At 39.4% G+C, this 21,414-nt stretch overlaps 2 protein-coding genes across 11 annotated transcripts in view; one reads left to right on the forward strand and one right to left on the reverse strand.

The window, feature by feature from the left end:
• The window catches only part of cadpsb (Ca2+-dependent activator protein for secretion b), a 61,201-nt gene extending 52,061 nt beyond the window's left edge, over positions 1-9,140 (reverse strand). For 6 of the 10 annotated variants that reach the window (XM_034139458.1, XM_034139466.1, XM_034139464.1 and 3 more), the window contains exon 1: positions 8,649-9,140. In XM_034139458.1, coding sequence (XP_033995349.1) covers positions 8,649-8,987 — 339 coding nt within the window. In that variant the 5' untranslated portion in view covers positions 8,988-9,140. The remainder of the gene's footprint in view (positions 1-8,648) is intronic. The other 4 variants (XM_034139467.1, XM_034139465.1, XM_034139460.1 and 1 more) reach the window with 1 other exon arrangement.
• An 8,614-nt stretch (positions 9,141-17,754) lies between these two features.
• LOC117489879 (synaptoporin) lies at positions 17,755-20,890 on the forward strand. Its single transcript, XM_034139437.1, has 5 exons — positions 17,755-17,778; positions 18,333-18,457; positions 19,911-20,109; positions 20,259-20,450; positions 20,534-20,890. The coding sequence occupies exons 1-5, from the start codon at positions 17,755-17,757 to the stop codon at positions 20,888-20,890; spliced, it is 897 nt and encodes a 298-aa protein (XP_033995328.1).
• The last annotated feature ends 524 nt before the right edge of the window (positions 20,891-21,414 follow it).

Raw genomic sequence — 21,414 nt, forward strand, 5'->3', positions numbered from 1 at the left:
ACGGGGCATATTGAATCCTCTTGCCAGACAAAGAATATTTCCGTCATGTTGCAGATGACACCCCCAGCCCACATCTGAGTAAACAGCAAACACGAGTACGGGAGCGAGCACTGCATGACAGCTGCACGAAATCTACCAGCAACCGGCCACATCAAACAAAGAACACCAGCATTGTGTGACTGTGGTCACAAACTACAATTATACAAAGACAGATGCACAAACTATTATCTCCAACCAGACATGCTCTCGTAGATTTGTTGTTAAGGCACACACACACACACACACACACACACACACACACACACACACACACACGCAGCATTGTGTGAGTAAATACCACTCTGCTGGGTTAGTCAACAGCCAGGTGTATACTCTGCAGGGTCAGACAGAGCTTGACACACGGCAAACAGGGACGAAACAGGGAGCTCTGGCTCTGTTTTACCAGTCTCCACACTGTTGTCATATTCAGCTGCAGCACTACTGATATATACAGGAGAACACAGTGTTCCCAACCCGCTATAAGCCCCTTCTTGTAACAGTCAGTCATCGAGTATCACACCACCAACACCATCACTGGCAGCAGCCGCACAGCGCCGCTGGTTCCTTATTATGTCCGTTCAGTGAAGGAGCAGAAGATAAGCCCTTAGCCTAATCTAACATAAATGGTATGGACGCCTTAACGTCCATATAGAGGGGATAGAATCAATAAGACAATTTGCATTAATTTGGCCCAACCAGTAAAATCAATTGTCTTTTTATCCCATTGCATTCCAGGCGTCATATGGTTCACTTACTGAAAAACTGAGGTAGGAGTTATTTGTTCTGCCTGATTTTGATTATATTGACTCGGCGACTTATAAATAGATGAATCGATGTTTACGATTACACTTGACAAGGACCTATTTTATATAGTGTTACCCTAAATGCTATTTGTGCTCATACAGAATCCAGCAGAGCATTTTGTACTGCTGGATTTACACCACTTCAGCTTTTCCCTCACAGCTTGTGATAGACATTTCACTATTTGCTGAGTTTTCTTAAAATATATCATTCATTGACAGAAAAATTATCAAAATATGAATCTATTATAAAAGAAGTGTTCATTGCAGATCTGGTACAAAGCAGTAACATTATTTATTTATCTCTCAAAATCGACAAAAATATATATTATGTTTGAAATGCTATCGCGTTGTATTAGCACAGAGAAGCCTTTTACTGTCTGGAGGTTAAAACGTTCAAACCGCTACAAGGCCACGCTTCTGAATAGCTCTGTTATAATCTGATCAAAATGTATGTCTTATAATAAGAGGATTTCTTTTGATTCAGTTTTAGTTATTTATTTTTGCTATTATCTCAGTCATGCGATATTACGGTGTGACAACACTATATTATGTTGTAGAATACAAAGCTAACCGTGGGTTGGTATCTCTTATGCTGGTGCAATACTCTCTTCAAACCTAAGACATAAATCCTTTCCTTCCACCCTCCCATCACAAATCACTTACTGTCTTTTTCCCTCTCGTCTCTGTATAGTAAATCTCCCTCGCTCTTACGCTTTTATCTCCGATATCGTTTCCTTTGTACCAATCTGTTGTTCTTATGAGATGCTCGGTACGGTTTGCATAGATAGTATTCTTCAATGGCAAACGCTTCAAGATGTAGCACAAATACATCATACGTATTACATCGATCACATTTTTCTCAACCATAGTCTTTACCTGAGAGGTCAGTAACACTTTTAAAGCTTGTAGACAGAAAGGAAAGGTTTCTAATGAGGTTGATCCATTTAGTTTTCCTTTGTTGACACATGAATCTATTGTGATTACTAATGTTGTCTTTTATTGGTGTATAGATAATGCTTCTGTCATTTTAAATTAGTGACAGCTGTTGAAGCAATGCTTTATAGAATAATATTCAGAAGGGAAATGAAAGACGTTGAGGCAAGAAAATATGACACTCATAAAAACACAGGAAATAAACCTAGTGTGAGTGTCTACCTGACATACAGCATCATGGCTGCTCTAGGCTGCTGTTTGTGTATGTGATGCATGCATGAGAGTCATAAGAGGGGAAGAGAGGACTGCAGTAATGAAGCTGCAGCTCTTAACTCCATCTCCTTACTTTAATGTGGAAAGCCTTCTCTAATCTCTCGCTCCATCTCGCTGCTCTTCATCTTATTCCAGTCAAAGTAATCTCCCTATGAAACAACGCTTAATACGGTCCAACATATAACAGCTCACAGTTGCACAAACACATCCGACCACCAACAGCCACCTGCCTCTATTTCACTTGCAAGCCTAACGTCCCACAGTGTGATGATGCACTGCCGCTCATTGTGTTCATCAAAAAGAATGTCACAGAAGTTTTTATGTGCAGTGATTATAACTTGCATCCTTCATAATTATGACTTAGTATTGTTGTAATTATGAGATTCTATCTCATCATTATGGGGAAGAAAGATTCACAATTACACTGAAGGAAAAGGTATGTGATTAAAACAGTTTGAGAAAACAGGAACATGAAGACTAGCTGATTTTAATTTGGATCAAACTCGTATTAAAGGATCTGTTAAATATAGATGTGTCTCTCAGTTGCATGGCCAACCAGGGCTGCTGATGTCCACTGTCCATTTTTAAAACCAGCTTTCATTTTCCGACTTTTCACCAGGGTGGGATTAATGTGCAGGGATTATCTAGCAACGATGAAAGATTGACAAGAGCCCTGTAGATTAATTTGTCTCAACCCATGCATACAACACGAGGACATATGAACAACTCTCAAACATTTCCAGGGTCTTTTTCCTTAAAAAACATGGTTTGTGTGAGGTACCACCTTAAAGGGGACCTATCATGCAAAATGCACTTTTGTACGTCTTTTATACATGAATATGTGTCCCCGGTGTTCCAGGGAACTCACCAAGTGTCAGAAAACACAACCCTCTCTATTTTCCTCCATACCCAAATCTCTAAAAAAGGGGCTGCAACGGATCTGATAAAAACTGATCCAGATTTGAACACTGTCCTGACGTCAGGAGCGCTGGAGACGCTGTAGTAAATATGCCAGGCCTGTAGGTGGTGCTGTTCTCACAGAATCAGCCCTTGCAAAAACAGGGGTAAAAAAGTGCAATTTGAGCGAAATGAGGCATGGCTAAAATGCATGATCTGTTTGGTATTTTGAAAAAAAAAAAGTATAAATATGCCTTATATAGGTATGGTCCTACACTATATTATTCAAATATAGCATGATAGGTCCACTTTAAGGTTAAGGTTGAGCAAAGATAAACATTTGTCTACGTAAAATAAGATGCCACTTTGGACACCAGACACATGAACATAGGGCAAATAGATTACGATTACATTCTAAAAGTACACTATATTCTAAAAAAAGAGAATATAATCAAGCCAGAGGAAAGATACATGTTCGACTCCTATGGAGTAATGCCTTACATGATGCCGTGTGCAAACCCTCTGTGGCGTAACATTTGCATTTTTTTGCAGCTATTTTGTCAGTACATGATTGCTCTGTGTACAAACATCAGGTCACACGTGCGGATTATTTCAGGCACAAGGCAAAGATGAGTCGGTTTGATGCTGACAGTGCTGCCTTCAAAGTAGACACACCGTTGGGAAAAGACGTCAGTATTTGAACAGATAAGATTGTAGCCTTCCCTCCTGGTTATATGCAGAGAGAGGGAATGTTTAATTTGAGAAGCTGTGATTTGTTACACGTGGCTGCACACATTGTAGGTGAGGGGGTATTTCGCCTGCTGCTTTTCAGCTGTCACCCTTTTTGAATCTGCTTTCATTCCAGCGTTGATGGACATATTAGTTACTTTATAGTGTTGCATGAACACATTCAAACCGCAGCTACTTAACAGGAAAGACTAACGTTCTTTATCAGCAGCTTTATGATTGACATGTTCACTCAAAGCTTGACTTTGACCCTCGCTGCAGAGCTTCTTTTAATGGTGAAAGGATGGTGCTGTTTTTCAGGCAGAACACGATTTTGAGATCTTATATAATAATGCAAATGATTTCAATGGCCTACTTGAGCCCCCCATTTACTGCCGCACTCTTTTTGTCAACACGACTCTATGTTTGGTGAGCATAATGAGCTCAGGCTCTTTCACTTGAGCTATCAGTATTTGTATGTCCGTTGTTCACGTATAACCTTGCATGAAATGATCTCTGGCTTTGTAGGGAGACAGTGATGCGACCTAAGAGATGCCGTCTACTGTATACACATTATCATTTTTAAAACCATTCAGTGCACTTAAAGGGGACCTATCATGCAAAATGCACTTGTGTACGTCTTTTATACATGAATATGTGTCCCCGGTGTTCCAGGGAACTCACCAAGTGTCAGAAAACACAACCCTCTCTATTTTCCTCCATACCCAAATCTCTAAAAAAGGGGCTGCAACGGATCTGATAAAAACTGATCCAGATTTGAACACTGTCCTGACGTCAGGAGCGCCTGAGACGCTGTAGTACATATGCCAGGCCTCTAGATGGTGCTGTTCTCACAGAATCAGCCCTTGCAAAAACAGGGGTAAAAAAGTGCAATTTGAGCGAAATGAGGCATGGCTAAAATGCATGATCTGTTTGGTATTTTGAAAAAAAAAAAGTATAAATATGCCGTATGGTCCTACACTATATTATTCAAATATAGCATGATAGGTCCACTTTAAATGATAACCGCTGGTGAAAAAACCTTACAGTTTGTTCACCCCCTTTGAGCGAATTCTTGTTCATGTTATATTTTTTTCTAATTCTAACCATGCCTCTTCTAATGATGTCAGATAAATCCACCTATCAGTATCTTCTAGTTTCGTCCTCATATCTTAATTTCATATATTGCATCACCATGTTCGTTCAGTAAATACATTTGTAGAAAGGTCAGGAAAAATGTAATAACTATGTCCATATGATTATTATGCCACACTGTGATAGGCTATGGAAATATATTTGTTAGTGTATCTCCTTTCCTGGTCTTAAATAACGCACAGAAAGCTTTCAGGACTTATGATAACTTAAACATACACTTGTAATTATATCTAGATGTATATTTACAATTTATACTTATATCCTTCTCCTACCACCATGTGTCCTTGAAGACTTTGTTAGTGGTTCTAGCCTACTCAAATCTTATAGGAGCTGTATTGTTATGGTGTGTTTCTTATACAGTGTGTTGTCAGTAAGAACAACCGCATTTGGAAGGCATGGTGTAAAGGTGTCCAATCCACAATGGCTCAGAACTAAACACCAAAGTAAAAAACATAATCCAAGTATCACTGATTTGCATCTCAGTCTATTTCACATTCATATCACAGAGCCTGCTGCACAATTCATAGCTCGTCTCTCTCAGTAGTATCAACGGACATACTGTATAGTAAACTGCTGAGCCAAGAGGCACTCTATTAAAGTCCTGCTGGCAGATGAGTTGATTGGGTCAGATAAGCGTCTGGGCATCACACTTTCTAATTGAAAAATCTTGAGCCCAGGAGATTTTTCCATTCTAAAATACACATTGATTGTGATCTACAGAGGCATATGGGTTTGATTTGTCAGATTTCGTATTCAGTATATATTACTAATGTCGAATATCCTCTATGATAGAAGTCTGCATTAAACAGAAACATCAGAGCTTCTTCAGTATTGTGTTCATCTGTACTCATACCTAAAAAGACTGAGTCTAAATCCACTTAAGCTACTTTGTAAGGCTATACTTAAGTCAGAGGTTGCACAATTCATTATTTTGTAAGTCCATGCATTATCAAGTCTTTGTAGCAAGTCAAGACTGAAAAGTCCCACATCAAGTTCTAAACTTATAGTTTTGAGTTTTAAACAAGTATGAACTATGTGTTTTTCTTGTCTACTGAATAGTTGTTATTGACCACTATCTAAATTAACTTTGGTATCATTTTCCAACTGCCGCTCATTAAACTTTGTTTTCATGGTGCTCTTCTACAACTTGATGGGATGCTTTTCTATATGACCTATGACCAACACACCGACCGAAAACAATACGCAGATGGTCATTACATCGATAGAAAAATGTAACAAAATATTGTTAAATTAATAAATGCCCTATAACGGAACCCTTTAATCACACGCGTGCTTTGTCATATCACAAATCATGCCCTTGCCTTCTTAATGATTCTTTATGTTGTTATTCCTCCAGGCCCGGCATCGTATTGCAACGAACGATTTTGCCCCAGGACAATGAACAATTAAGCTATCATTTCATGAATTACACCAATAAAATGTATATCTGCAATAACATCAATAATATACATACAAGGAGGAGGCAACAGTGTCATTTCTTCTGAGGAGAAAAAGACTTGCATGCGAACCACGTGTGTCGAAAGCCAATGCTGATACATTCACCCGACAATAAGACAACAGCCTTCACAATGTTGCCTTAAGATATCTTTCAGACCGAGAGAGAAAATGTTTCCCTCGCCCCTCAAAATAACTACTCTGTTACCCTTTCAGAAGGTTAGAGCAATGCATTTTAAGAAGCAGTGGAGCTTGCAGCCTCTGCAACCTGGCCTGTTTCTCTGTGATAGCCCATCACTGTTTGTGTGCCAGAGCTTCTAATAACGGATTATCATGGAGCTGCTCCACATGTTTCGCTGAGGCCTTTAAGTCTTTTCATTAGAGAAATTGTTTCATCACATTTCTGTGACTAATCTATAATAGCCTTAAATTGTATGTGGCTACATATTAGATTGGCCAACGCCTTAAAGATTTTCCGTAATAAACTATTGTTAACCCACATTCAAGAGAGGTGCATGGTAATGAAATCTGTGAAGAAAATATTGTTGTATCTTCTTTCTTTGGTAGTGTATTTCATGAGAACTATAGTCTTAATAACCGCAGAACTATATTTAAATGATAGAGAAATGACTAATAAACAAAGCCATGACACCGTATATCCACATAACTTTCAGACTTGCTCTGTCTTGTCTAATGTTTCTGCATAATTAATTTTCGCCTTTCAGGGTCATTCACATCAAACCAATTAAATGTGTTAAAGAAAAGACTATAGAGAGTCATTTCATTCTGCATAAGCTCTATAGTTCTTCTGAGGTGATTGTTTTAAACCAAAGCAAATTTGGACCAGATCAACATCTAGACAGACTGTAGGCAGACAGACAAACTTTGAGTTCCTGCTCTGACAGCAGGCATTGGATTGTTTGTTTGATATTCATTCACCCACTGCAAAATGATTGTGGCGGTCTAAGCTCCCAGATATGAAAGTGCATAAGCATGCATTAGACTATCAGTAACCTACGCTGAGCGAGACTCCAAACAAACAAATAGATGGGGACATTCTGGTTTATGCCTCCCACATGCACTTGTGCATGAGTCAGCAGAAAATAATTCAGACCATATGGCTTAAACTGTGTCCAAAAGAAGAGGAATTGTTGCAGGTTAAACAAAAACAACAGACAGAAGCTTAATTTCCATAATACTGTTTACAGAGTTTAGTTGTATGAGTGATGCATGATCAGCCATAGATTAACTGAGCTGAAGGAATCTTCTGCCTGGTGAGGAAAGCTGCAAGAAACTAATACAGTGGTGTAGAGCCATGTGATTGTCAGTGTTTTCACAATGCACCACAAATGTGTTGATCACCTGCATTCATAATTGCATTTTTACATTAAATCAAATTGAAATTAGAGCCTTGGAGTACAAACAGCAGGTGGCCTATTTCTGGTGTGACAGATAAATGCAGAAATCAAGGACAATAAACGGGGGCCATTGTCCTGATTAACAATCAGTTCAACCTTCCTTTAGTACAGTAGAGCCTGTGCATGGTGACTTTGACAGTAAGGACACCATGACCCAAAACTGCCTCCAACATGAATGGAGCCTCACAGCAGCAATGTGAAACCAGGATATGGGCCTGGTCCCTTCCAGTAACTATTATAAATGTCATGGACTGGACCTCCTGTAGAATTTTTTATTTTTTTATTTTTTTAATAAATGCATGGACCTTAATTTTGTATAATGAAATTAATTAACTTCAACCCATCAAGAGGAGCCACGCTCATCTTCAGAGGAGAAAGGCTTATAGGCAAACCCCCTCAAGAGGTCTGTGCCTAAAAGTCACCTTGGGAGGCCAAATTGACGGGATAAGTATGGCGCAAACGGGGTGAAATTGGGCATCCGCCAGGAAGGCAGGACATAGAGATACATACAGCTGCATATGTAAAGGAAATAAGGATTCCAGTGAGATTTAGTATAACAAGGTAAATCACGTTTTTAATAGCCACCCACCATCTCTTGAACGCCCTTTCAATGAATGGGCTCTGAGATTGATCTCACTTATGAGCTTGTGTAAGGAGGAACTGCACTCAGTCAGCAGCTATGCAGTACCATGTGTCCTTTCACTATCCGGAGCTCGGAGCGCTTGTGCTCTTGTTATGCTCCGAGGATTTCAAGATTTTGCGTCAAAATAACAAACAGTGGCTTCACTGGGACTGTGCTTCATCCGTGCGCTACCGGATAGGCCTAGTGGCCAAAAACCCCTCTGTTCTCTACCTTATGTAGGTCATCAATGACAACATCTGCGATGTGAAAGCAGGCATTTCGTCAGCATGTGGTTATAAATGATGCCTTTGCACCGAGGGCCCTTACCTTCTGCTGTCGCCTTGCCATATCTGTGGGCTGTTTTGCATTGAAGGGGTAAGCGACGCATCGCATCACAAAAACATACAACTGCAGCTTCTTTTTACGGTCTTCTTCTTCCCTATGCATCTTCTCCAGATCCTCTTTCTCCTCGCTGGCGGCGGACGGGCTCGGGCTGGTCGGACGGGCACTGCTGCTGCTGCGGCTGCTGCTGGGAGCCAGCCCGCCCGCGCTCTCGCTTGTCCTGCTTGGAGAGATGCGGGATCCGGCCTGGGGTGCCATCGCCTCTTTGCTTTCCTCCTCCACTATCCCATCAGATTCCTCCTCGCTGGACGACGGATCTAACATCTTGCTCTAGAGGTGATGAGTCCCTACAGATATCCTAACCTACTAAATAAGGTGTTTCGATATCCTTCAGATGATGTCTGTGCCGTTGTCTTATCCGTGCTGATATTTCATGAAGAATATGCCCGGAGTCAAGACAGGGATAGGCCCGGATTGTACTCGCGCGCTGAGGGATGTCAGCAGTACGAGTGGAGCTGGAGGAGGTCGACTCTGCTCCACACTCAGCTTTCTCCGCCTGCGCCGAGCACTCGTCGATGCTTACGTATTTTCTGTATTTTATTGGCCAGTCACTGCTGCGGATGTGAGAGGGGGAGGTGAGAAGGGAGCGGAGGGGAGGGGCAGGGAGAGTGTAGTGTACAGCTGAGGGAAAGGAGAGCGGCTTTTTTTTTTCTCGGTGAAAGCGGGCGATGGCCTCTCCCTGCCTGCCAGGCGGGGACGCAGGCGCGGGGAGCTGTCCGTGGTCCTGAACACAGAATAATAAGAACAGAGAGTGAAGGATGCGCGACTCGTCCTTAATCCCATCCTAACGCTCTGCAGTGCTACACCTAAGATGGCTGCCACAGGATTTCTCTGATATTGTCACTGAAATGGGGAACATAATTCAGTGTATGTGCAGAGCAGTTGGTGTAAAACGTGTCTCCTCCTGAGCCGTCCCATGCCGTGTGCTGGTGAAGGGTGGGGTAGCCATGAAGGCTGAACCTCCATGCTCTATGTCTGTTGGCTTCTGATGGAGAAATTGATTGTTGCAGTGTGCGTTGGTAGGCATTTCTTGAATTACGCTGCAGTCACATGCGTTCAGAGATGTATGGTTGAAGGTAGAGAAATCAGGTGTTCAACTTAATCTCATAGTTTCTGACCAAATACAGATATTCAATTTACAGTGTTAATATTTACTAAAGTAATATCTAAAAGCAAAGTCTGTGACTTGGTTGAATTATATTATATGTAAAGATACACTATGAAACTATATGACAGTTTTGCAATACTTTATGATAACAAAGTGTGATTTGACGCACTGTGTAATCAAGTCATCACGTCACATTCATGGCCTTCCAACACTACAATGCTACAGGGGCAAACTGACTACATTCACACATGGTTTGCAATACTCATTTTGTGGATAAGCTTTTGAAGACAAATGCTGGCAACTGGTTTCACTCTTTTCAATTTCTTTAAAGAACAAGGAACGCTTTGATGACCAGTATTTTTACCTTGGCCCTTAATACATGTAAAATAACCTGGCATGGTTTTTTTATGCGTTGACATCACTTTCCAAAGCACCGAGGTGGCAGATAGAGATAGCATTCGTCAGCATGAAAGAGAAAATGCAGACTATTTTGACATTTTGATTCAAAGACAACAGCTCTTTTTTTAAAGAAAATAATATGACACATTAGCACAGCAGTTACTGTGGGACACCTAACCAGGGGCCATATTCCCATAATTAAACCAACACAAATCACGGTTGGTCTATGAATTATGAGAGACACTACGACAGATGTTTCTACTAAACAAATACTGTTATTATTTGTATAGGGATAGAAATGATCATCTAAGCGATCCCCTAACAGTTTCACCTTGAAAACCACATTTTCATAATAATGACACATTATAAAAAAGGACTAAAGCCACACACTGGAGTTAATCTGTTGATGATTATCTCCCCCTGCTGATGAGATTGTTTAAGTGAGAGCTTTTGGAGCTGCTCTGATCGCCCGGTCCTGCCTCTGACTGGATTTACCTCTACTCTACTATCTCCTTTCCTTTTATACCTTTTTGGTTTATCAACTTTTAAAATGAAAGCAATATTTGCTTATGACTCTTTGTTAGGGGTCGCATATGTTCAACAGTTGGGAGCTGTTCAATCAATATATATATATATTCCCCCCACATATTATATTATCTTTGATTTGTTTTTTAGAGGTAAAGCCATCTAGTAATTCCTCTGACCCTCATTGTGTTCTCCTCCCCCACCCCCCCCCCCCCCCCCCCCCCCCCCCCCCCCCCCCCCCTGGTACTTACAGTCCTAGCAATCCCATGTCAGCCTTTAGACTGTAAACTCAGCATGCACACACGATAAGCTTCAACTACGAGATTAAATGCAATCTGACAGTTGGACTGACTAGCTGCTATTCCAGATGTTCTTTATGCGTCTGACCCACAATTCCCTGTCTGTTACTATGCTTTCAAGGACTCCCATCTCCAGCTTTGCTTTAGAGTATCTCCTGTTGCCCTGACTCTGCATTCAAAAGTCCTGTTTTGGTTTTTACTCACACAGTTTGCCCGTGTGGATTCTCAGCATGAGGTTTGCCTTTGTTCCCCATAGTACTTAGCTCATTGGGTTCCCAGCAGGCCACTGCCAGCTCCTGACGGGTGAGACCCCTCAGTTTTGTGGCACTGCACACTCTTGAGATCCCTCGGAGAGGTCTAGCACTAACCTCATGCAATGTTACTCTCCAAACCTTTTAAACATTAATAATTGACTGAAGTTCTCCGCTCTTCTACTCCAACCAGAGTGTGTACACATTAAATGTTGATGTCCTTCAAGGTAGTACAACAAAAAAGGCCAGTGTGGAAAAATATATACATTTAACTTTGCAGCTGGAATTGTGTTTGTTTGTGTTTTAAGGAGAGGATTTACACTGTAGTAAATGTCCATCATCAGACTAGTGTTCAGGAAGTTAAGAAGACAATCTCACCACCATGTCCAGTTAACAGCTGTTTATCACTCATCTCCACATGATGATTAAGATGGAGGTCATGTGACATGTTCAAATGCTCCAGGACAGCTTTTAATAGACTTTGTAAGAAGATCCACTGCTGTTTCATAGGTCAATAAATAGCTTTTATTTAAACGTAGTAAAGTGGTTCTAAAACCTGCAATTACAGATTGTTTGCCCCTTAAGAGCAGTAGGAAGAAGTTGTGGACTAAACAGTTCTCTTTTTACAGCCAGGCCAGCACCTACGGAGCACCATGAGCGTTTATTTGGAGGCATGTTTGTGTCCACCAAACAAACATAAACCCAATATTCACTCTTTTTACACTCTGTTTGGTCTTCACCAACTCCTGAGGGAAGATATGTGGCTCTTCAGCTGCTAAAGTCCCCATTACTGTTTACCAGCTAGGGGCTGTTTCTGCTGAAAGACAATAAAATGCTCTCCAGATTTGAGTGAAAGATATGAATATATACAATTAAATGACAAATAGGAACAATCTATGTGAAATAGTATGAGTGTTGTCTCCAGGTCAGCCTTTAAAGGATACATTGTGGTGACATTATGTTCTCAATACAACATTAAAATGAACTGTTGTGTTCATTAAATATGGTGATGTCCCTTTAATAAAAGGGTCATTTGATATGTGGTCACATGACCTCTCGAAAGCAACGCCATGTGCATTCAGACATATCAACATTCTACTAAAAATGAACCCAAAAGAAGAAGCCATATCTCTGTTGAATAGGTTCAACCTGGAGAAAAAAGACATGTATATACGTATCTAACTCCATGAGATGAATCATATCTGAACCTCTGTTGACCCTTCATCAGAAATGAATTATTGATTAAAGTCATGCTTTAAAGAAACCAGCCTCACTGTCTTCTCACATCTTCTCTATGATCTGAACAGTTGTTCTTTAACATTCATTCAAAACCATAATGAAAACAACAACAAGGTTTGTGTTTATTTGTGAGTGTGTTACTGCATGTGTCTTTTGCACGCTGTCATGTGTGTGTCTATGGAGAATTGACACACACAGGAGGCACACAGTGACACATGGCAGAATAACAGCACAATGATATATTAATAACTTCCCTCCCTCACTTCTCATCATTTATATATCGTAACATCCTATACTTTACATGTACACAGCATGTATTCTGAAAGAGTGTCAGAGTGTATGAGAGGATGTGTAAACTGTGATAATTTTTGCAGAAAAAGAATTCATATAGTCCACGCTTGTATCATTGAGATCTGTTCTCCTATTAAACGACTATAGTCACCGCTTTTAAGCTCTGAAGATCTGTTTAAAAAAAGGTTTGTAAGCGATACATTGACTGACTTATACACACACACACACACGCACACGCACACACACACATCTTCACACATACACAGAGGCTCAGAGCTTCTCTGGAGTTAGCTGAGGAGCTTTTTGAAATATTTAAATGCTGGAAGCGGTTTTAATGTGAGATTGATGGAATAGGGTCAGTGTCAGCATGCAGCTACTTTAGCCGTCTCATAGAGAGCTTCACACCCAGCAAATGCTGTATGATGGAGCTTGTCATTTTCACCAAGAATGTGTGGACATCCTGGGAACTGGCATGTTAAGATATGCGTGAGTTAACAGATGGGTTTTATGTTTATTAGATTTTTTTAATTTTGAAGTGATGGATTGCAGAGGAGTAAAATGCGAAATGTAGTGGCGATGGGTAGTGATTGGACTTCAGGAGTAAGGAGAAGCCCGTGTCTGAAGAAATTCCCAACCAATCGGTACTGTATAAAGCCTTTTACGTAACACACTCTTTCATGTTTTCAGTTTGTTTCCCCCAAATGCAAAATAGGAACGGGAATTCTGATATTTCCATGTTTGCTCTGAGTAATTCATTTGCAGTGCATTTGTAATGGCATCCAAGCAGGTCTAGAAAAAATAAAAATATATGTTTTAGTTTCTTACATTTATCGTTGTATCTTCCTTGTCTGTATAACTGTATTGTACACTATTTGTTTTCCTTGCACAATGTCCTTACTGCAAAAAATGCACATGAGTTCATTTAATGGATTATTTTTACTGTTTAAGGTTCCTTTTTTTATATTTTCCGACTAAATTAGAATCATGTTTTTTTTATATTCAATTACATTTGGGTTTGAAATGGGATAAATCTTTGCAGATTAGCTCCGGGCCAAAGGTAGTCCTCCCTGAGAGAAAGAAGAAGCACTATATCATTGTGTTGGACAGCACAGTTCCAGGTGTGGAGGCCTCATAAAGATCACCAGATGAATGCTCGCCTTTTCCTCACACCGTTCTCAGGGTAGAGAGAACGGGAGATGATGCCAGAAAAAGACTCATTAATAATGCAGCGAGAAGCTAGAGCCTCACCACTTTAACATGACGGAAAAACCCTATAGCTCCGGCTCAATCCTCTCATCTATCTATCTGTGCACACAACAGGGAAAGAGGCAGATGTTTGTAACCTTTTGTGCATATCGACACAATCGTCAGCTGTGTTTTTGACAGAGGACAAAGATCAGATGCAATGAGAAAGTCAGAAAAGATCATCACTGCAGCTTCACAGATTCCCTCTAAATCAGTATAGCTAAGTATTGCCCTCTGTTGGCTAAATAGTCAAAGAGCACTTAGTTTCATCTGGTGTGTGTGTTGACTGGAATTACCATTTGAACAAATACAAATATTATCTGTTGGGCAGGGATGGAGAAAAGAATTGCTCAAGAAAAATTGCCATTACTTTAAAGAAGTGTTACGGAAGTTAAAGTAAAAGTACTTTACTGTTGAATTCTGTGAAATGTACTCAGATAAAAGGTCAGGTACAAAGTTTTCTGAGTGAAATAAGGCTTTTTTTAATTATGATGTTATGGTTACTGACCTTTAGGCTATAAAGTTGTAACTTTATTAATACATCAATCATTTCAGCCCCAAATATATAACATACATTATTCTGAAATGGGCCATTCTCCATCATATGTTTTCTTTTAGTAAGTATATTTTGATGCTTGAACTGTTGCTTTCACAAAGGGAAGATACTGAATGGAGGATTGTCTTTGTAGTTTTACTCTGTATATATAGCTCTTTAAATTAGATTTTGAAACAGCGCCTCTCTACAAGTCATGTGCACAAAATGTAACATTTACCAAAAACATCTTTCATACTACAGGACACAAAGGTATAGTAAAGTGTAAAAAAATCTTTGCAAAGTTCAGACATGTTACATTTATTTTGTTTATTTTTGGGATGGAAATCCAAACCCGACTGGATTTGATGGATGATATACGCAAAATCTGTCAATAACAACAACATCACTGAACATTTGAAAATGAATCCACATGCATCTCCACAGTTCCACCAACCTCATTCACATAACTTTGTAATTATAATGTAGTCCTCCTGTTTCCTTCAGATGAGAACTAGATAAATCAAACAATGTTTATCTCTGATCAAGTTGGACAGCTAGCTTTTCATCTGTTCTCTGCATCAACCTATTTTTACCCCAGTTTGAAGTTCCTGTCAGCCTCCAGCTTGTGAAATGAGTTTTAAAATACTTTTCTGCCTTTACCCTCCAGCACCGGGTATTTATCACTTTCAGAATTGATTACTTAATCCAGTGTTAAGTCTGGCATTTTACTGCCTTTCAATCCCTTCACCTCAAATTAACCAAAAAGCAGAAAGTCATTCATTATTACCAAATTCTTGTGGCTTTTTTTCAACGTAGACTGAACATGTCCCCAGTCATTTTGCCAAAAACATCACAAAACCTGCCTGAGGGAATTAGTTAATCAAAGTCACATGATCAAACAAACATTACCTCTCAAAGCATACTGCTAATGACTTTCCATTGTTGTCAATCTTGTTTTTAATCCTGCTACCGCTGTGGTTGTATTACTTTCAAGACTCCAGTGGCCCATTTACTTCAATAACTTATTTCAATGTCAAATCCACCGTAGTTTGAAATCGAACGGTCTTACATGGATACATAATGTTTGTTAAAAAAGTTTTGGGAAGTTAGACCTTTTTTTCTCGTTCACCTAACTCCACTATCCTGTTATTTTATTATGAATGTTTTAACAAGTATAGTTTCCGGTATCATTAGCCCCGTTACGTCTTTAGAGTACGTGCTTTACTTTGTCTTTTAAAGCACTTGTTTTTTTAAATAAATTCTCTATGACAATGTCTATCATTGTAATGTGTGTTCCTTTTAGTGTGGTAACAACTGTGGGTTTAGTGGTTGCAGAAGTTAAAATAGTTTGAGGAAATCAGGTGACTTCTCCAAACAATGGAGACAATATTCCAGTCCAAAATCAAGATACAAAAAGTTTAGCTCAAAGAAATGGGGCGAAGCCTGCGAAGCTAGTTCAGGCAGTCAACTCGAGCACTTATGCTGCATTCATACATAACGCCCCTTGCCACTCTACAACCAACCAAACAGAGTCTCCTTAATATGCCGCTCTATTTAACCTGCCAGATATCTCTCTATGCATTGCTTGCTGCTGCTGCTATTGCTGCAGCTACCCCTCCACGTCGCTGCTGCTTGCCTGCCCCACCACCACCCCAGCTTCCACCCCAGCTTCCACCTGTAGGCTCGGGGGGTTAGTTATTTAATCATCACTCATCGTGCTATGTATATCTGTGGAGTGATGAGGCCCGAGCCTAGACGCCAAACTCAACTATATGCTGCTTCTAATAAACATGTTAAAGAAACACGTGAGTTGTCTGACTGAATTAAAGTTAGATTATCCTCGGTCCTCGATTATTCATTTTCTTCTGTGGCAATCATGTTCTGGGCATTAATTAGTTTCTGAAATGCCTACGTGTTTGGTAGTGTGTTTTGTAAATAAGAAATACATTGGATCTCAAATGTGGAGTTTCTGAGACTTCAAATATATGTTACCCCTGAATTGAGAAAGCCACTCTGAAAAATGTATATCACTAATCATAAAGTAAGGATTATTTTGCAGTGCCCAGTTTGAGATAACACTTGATATATCCTATTATATAAATCCAGGTTGCATTGAAGTACATTATTCATTTCACTCACTTATGTGCACAGTTCTAAATTCATCCTGTAATACGCGTGTGTCGCCAAAAGAGGTCAGCAGAATCCTTTTTATTACAATGAAAATAGCCCATTCAATCATTCATGGTTGGTTGAAAATAGAAAATAAAGATTACATTAGGCAAGTCAACAGATCAATTTCAATGTCACTCAATGCCATATACATTAGAGATATTGTTACCTATTATTATATTCCAACACAAGCAAAGTTTGAAACACGGCAGTCTGATTATTCATCGGACCTTTAAATAAGTCACAAGTATATTTTTTAGTTTATAGTGACGCAGCTAATATCTACCAATTGTATGAGGTACAGGTATATGAGAGCATGTCTTTAACCAGATAGTTATGTGTTATCTTATTTTTAAATAAGAATGCCAATGATCAAAATAATCTAAGCTCCCATCTGATATAAATGGTGAGAATGTAACAAAAGTCCAAGTACAGGAAAAAACTAAACATGCTTAAACCTTTGCTGTCTCATGTTACTTCAAAACCAAACATGCCTGATTCAGCTATAGTGTCTTTTTCTGATCATCTAATGGTTTTCATTAATACATATAATTGATCAAGCATGAGTAACTGTTGTCTTTTTACCTGAATACTTCTAAATGAATACATGTGGAGATACACCTATTAGGTTTTCATTGAAAGAACAAAGTGATGCAGGAGAAATGTCTGATGATGCTTTATTTAGAAAAAGATATTTTGAGAGCATTGCCCTTATGGTCTTACAAAAAACACAAGCCCTCTATTCGCACAAATTCACTCAATAAAGGTATTTATAGTTTATTGCAGTGTTTGTGAACAAATTGTGGAGGAACAGTAACATCTCAGACTCCTCCCTGGGGGAGATAGCTCCTGTCAGCCCTCCTCTCCGCTGGAAGAGTCACTCTCTCTTTCCCTCTCTCCATCAGTGGCGTTTCAACCCTGATGACAAAAGCTATCGACACGCGTCGTACTGGAGATCTGTGATTTATAAATGTGTATGGTTATATTTGCTCCGGTAAGTTTAAGCTCTCTTGTCTTGTTATTTTGTAGTTTTTGGTTAAAGTTCAATCTGTTTCAATTCACTGCTTGAAACATTATATGACTGATATTGTCAAGTGTGATCTTGATTTATTGATTAGCTGATTGGTGAAAAATCTGTCATATTGTCAGGTCGGTGCTTTTTGTCGATGTGACGTGTCGCGTAGAAACAGAGAAAAATCTATTCAAAGTAGTTTACCCAACGTTCATTTCTCAATCTTAATATGAGTATGCTGCGTATGAACTCTAAAGATCAAATGTATCAGAGATGTCAGACCTAAAATAAAATCTGTACTGTACTGCTGTGGCCACCCTCCAGCGCACAGTAAGCAGCTCTGTGAGTTGTCTTCCGACCTTTAAATTATGCAGGTAGTGTTTTCAAACCAATTATAAATCTTCATAATCAGTAATTTATTGATGTGTGTACATTATGCAGTGTGCTGCACTCAGATCTGATATTGAATGAATGAAATGTCTGAATTATTATCAACAAATGGTGAACATTTTATGGCTTTACTTTTGTTTCCCCAGATTTTTGCCATCTGTGCTTTTGCAACATGTGGAGGATACTATGGGCATCTCCAGGTTAAAGTGGACTGTGCAGGCAGGAGGCCGAGTAACCTCAGCATCGACATTGATTTTGGATATCCTTTCAGGTAAAGTGGTTGATTATGTTCCTTTCCAAAAGTATTTTCATCTAATTAGGTGATTCATCTATGAATACACAAAGACCCATATTTCTTGTCGTACTTTCCGGTTTTTCTATTTAGTTCAATCATTTGATATTTGACAATTAATCTATTAACATGTTGTGCTGTAAATCAAATTGTCAATTGACCGACTAATTAACAAGTTAATTTTACTGGATGCTCAAATAGATGCATTCAGACTTACCGGACATGGCCAGACAATCGTCTATTTCAGAAGAATGGTCATCCAGACAAAAGAAAAATCCTTCAATCCATCATGTAGTCAGGCTCGGCAGAGGGGACCTGACCCATCTTAAAGGTCGGCCAATTTAAAAACAGGAAACTGGCCCAATTTAGGTCCAACATTTTTCACTGCAGCATTAAAAAAAATCTCAGCTAAGACTTAACCTCAGGTGGGATTTTTTGGGACATCTGCTTGTTTCAACACCACAAAGAGTTGAATTTGTCATCCTCATTGTTATTTTGAGTAAACTATGAAGCCATTTTGTTAATTGAATGACTTCAGCATGTCTTGAGAGCGACTGGCCACCATTAACATTTCATTTGATGATTGGATGGTGGGTCTGTGGATGTGAACTCTCATGCCTTGTGGTGGACCGACCCCTAACTCCATGCTTCTTCAGTGATGGCCAACAGAACTGTTAATTAGTCGTCTCATTAACAGCTCAGCTGACTTGACACTGGTGTCTGTGTGTTAGTTCACTGTCATGTATAAATGTAACAGTAACTCTAACTGCTACAGAATTTTAGAAATGTCTTTGAAATGTTATGCTATTTCTGAAAGAGGTTTTCATGTTTTCAGTAGGCACAAATCTGAATAAGACTTCATTTGGACTCTGCCTGTACACTAGAAAGATGCTAAATATGAGTACAGTACAATCTTTGCTTAAGAAACAGCAAACAAATCTCCTTTGCCACATTATATTGTTTTGTTTACTTACATCTTTGTGTTTTTCTCATTTATTTATAAAACAAGATAACACAGAACTGTATGTATCCAGAGGGAAATTGTTGTGCAGCAGTTTCCAAAAATAAATATTTAAACACATTTATTTGAATGGTCCGCAAAGCTTTTCATAAAATGTGAATGTATCTCCATTTTGAAAGTGAATTTGGAAACTGTACAACTTTAGGATGTTGCTATACTTCCTTTTGTCACATAGAAAATAACTGCTTTTCTCCCAGGCAGCGTTTTCATGAATATCGTGTCCCTTTGTATGCCACATCAAATAGTTTCTCACTTGTGTATATTTAGCCTGAACCTTCCTTTTCTAGCCACACATTTGCTAAAGAAAGAGTTCTCAGAGTGCCAGTGAAGGCCAAAGTGATGCCTTTCCCACCGACTGAATCTCCTCACATGTTTGTATCATTAACTGTAAACCTCCTTTCTGTCTTGCAGATTAATAGATGTGCATTTTAAGGCTCCCTTGTGTGAGGCAAAGAGGGAAGAGATTATTTTCCTGGATGGCGACTTTTCCTCCGCCTCTCAGTTTTTCCTGACTGTGGGTGTTTTTGCTTTCCTGTACTCTCTGCTGGCAACCATTGTCTACGTCTTCTACCAAAACAACTACCTGAAGAACAACAGAGGCCCGCTTGTGGTCAGTGAGCTGATATCTTTAACAAACATTCATATAATAATACCTGAATTAGATATAAGTTATAGTGTGATACTGTTGTGTTTGTATAACATGAAAGACATTACATTTACCATCCTATTCATTCATGTTTTCTATCCACTCCTGAGCAGGATTTCGTTGTTACATCCATCTTCTCCTTCATGTGGCTCGTGAGCAGTTGCTGTTGGGCCAAATCTCTTTCTGATATTAAGACAGCCACAAACCCAACACAGGTGCTTCTGCTCATCTCAGCCTGCAGAGCTCATGAGAACAAATGCACGGCCACCCAGGAGCCTCTCTGGTCACGACCTAACACATCTGTGGTGGGTGTTCAGTCATCTAATTGTGCACTGAAACATACAAAAGGGTCAAATAAGAAACTCACTTCAGTCCCTTCTTCCTCCAGGTTTTTGGTTTCGTAAATGTCGTCCTCTGGGTTGGCAATATTTGGTTCGTCTTCAAAGAGACAGGCTGGTACAAGACAGGTCAGAGATATCCAACCAGGAGTGCTTCTGGGAAACGCCACAGTGAAATGAGGCAGCGTCTGTACAGTGCGAGCAGCTTCGAGCATCCGGACGAGGGTTTCGGTCCCCAACTCTCCAGACAAGGCAGTTTCAATCAGCACGTCAACAGACAAGTTAGCTTCAACGAGTCACAAGTAAGCCTGAGTTTACCGCACGCATATCTTGGAAAACCAGTCATTTATGACAGGGACAATAAAGTAGCTTCTCAAGGGCCGATGATAATTGTCAATGAGATGTGATTTGACCAGAGAGGGAAATGATTCTTAACTTCTAGGTTCAAATGAAAACACAGATGGTATATTGTTGAGCATTTCCTGGATGATACAAGTTGTACCTTGAAATTAGAAATTGTAATGCATCACTTGACAGTCAAACGGAGTAGTCAATGCAAGTTAAAACAAAATTGATAATAATTATTATAATAATAACAATAATAATAATAATAATAATAATAGAATAATAGAATGATGGGATATGTTTGGTCCCCTTTGGAGAATGGTTGATTTTAATCCCACAGTTTTGCCATAACCCAGGTTGGGGAATAAACACACATCCAGCTGGTAAATAGACTGCTGATCATCTTGCAGTGAAGAAATACCATATATATATATATATAAAAAACAATTATTATAATCATTTTAGCCCTGCCTAGTGCAACATTTAGATGGATTTAGATGTTGCATTTACTTTAAGTGGTGTGATACTGATTATTACTTATGTTAAATAAAGGGTTTATTTGAGTGATGCAGAGTACAGTGGTAGC

This window comes from Trematomus bernacchii, unplaced genomic scaffold (genome assembly GCF_902827165.1).
Source record: "Trematomus bernacchii unplaced genomic scaffold, fTreBer1.1, whole genome shotgun sequence".
Classification (NCBI taxonomy): domain Eukaryota; kingdom Metazoa; phylum Chordata; class Actinopteri; order Perciformes; family Nototheniidae; genus Trematomus; species Trematomus bernacchii.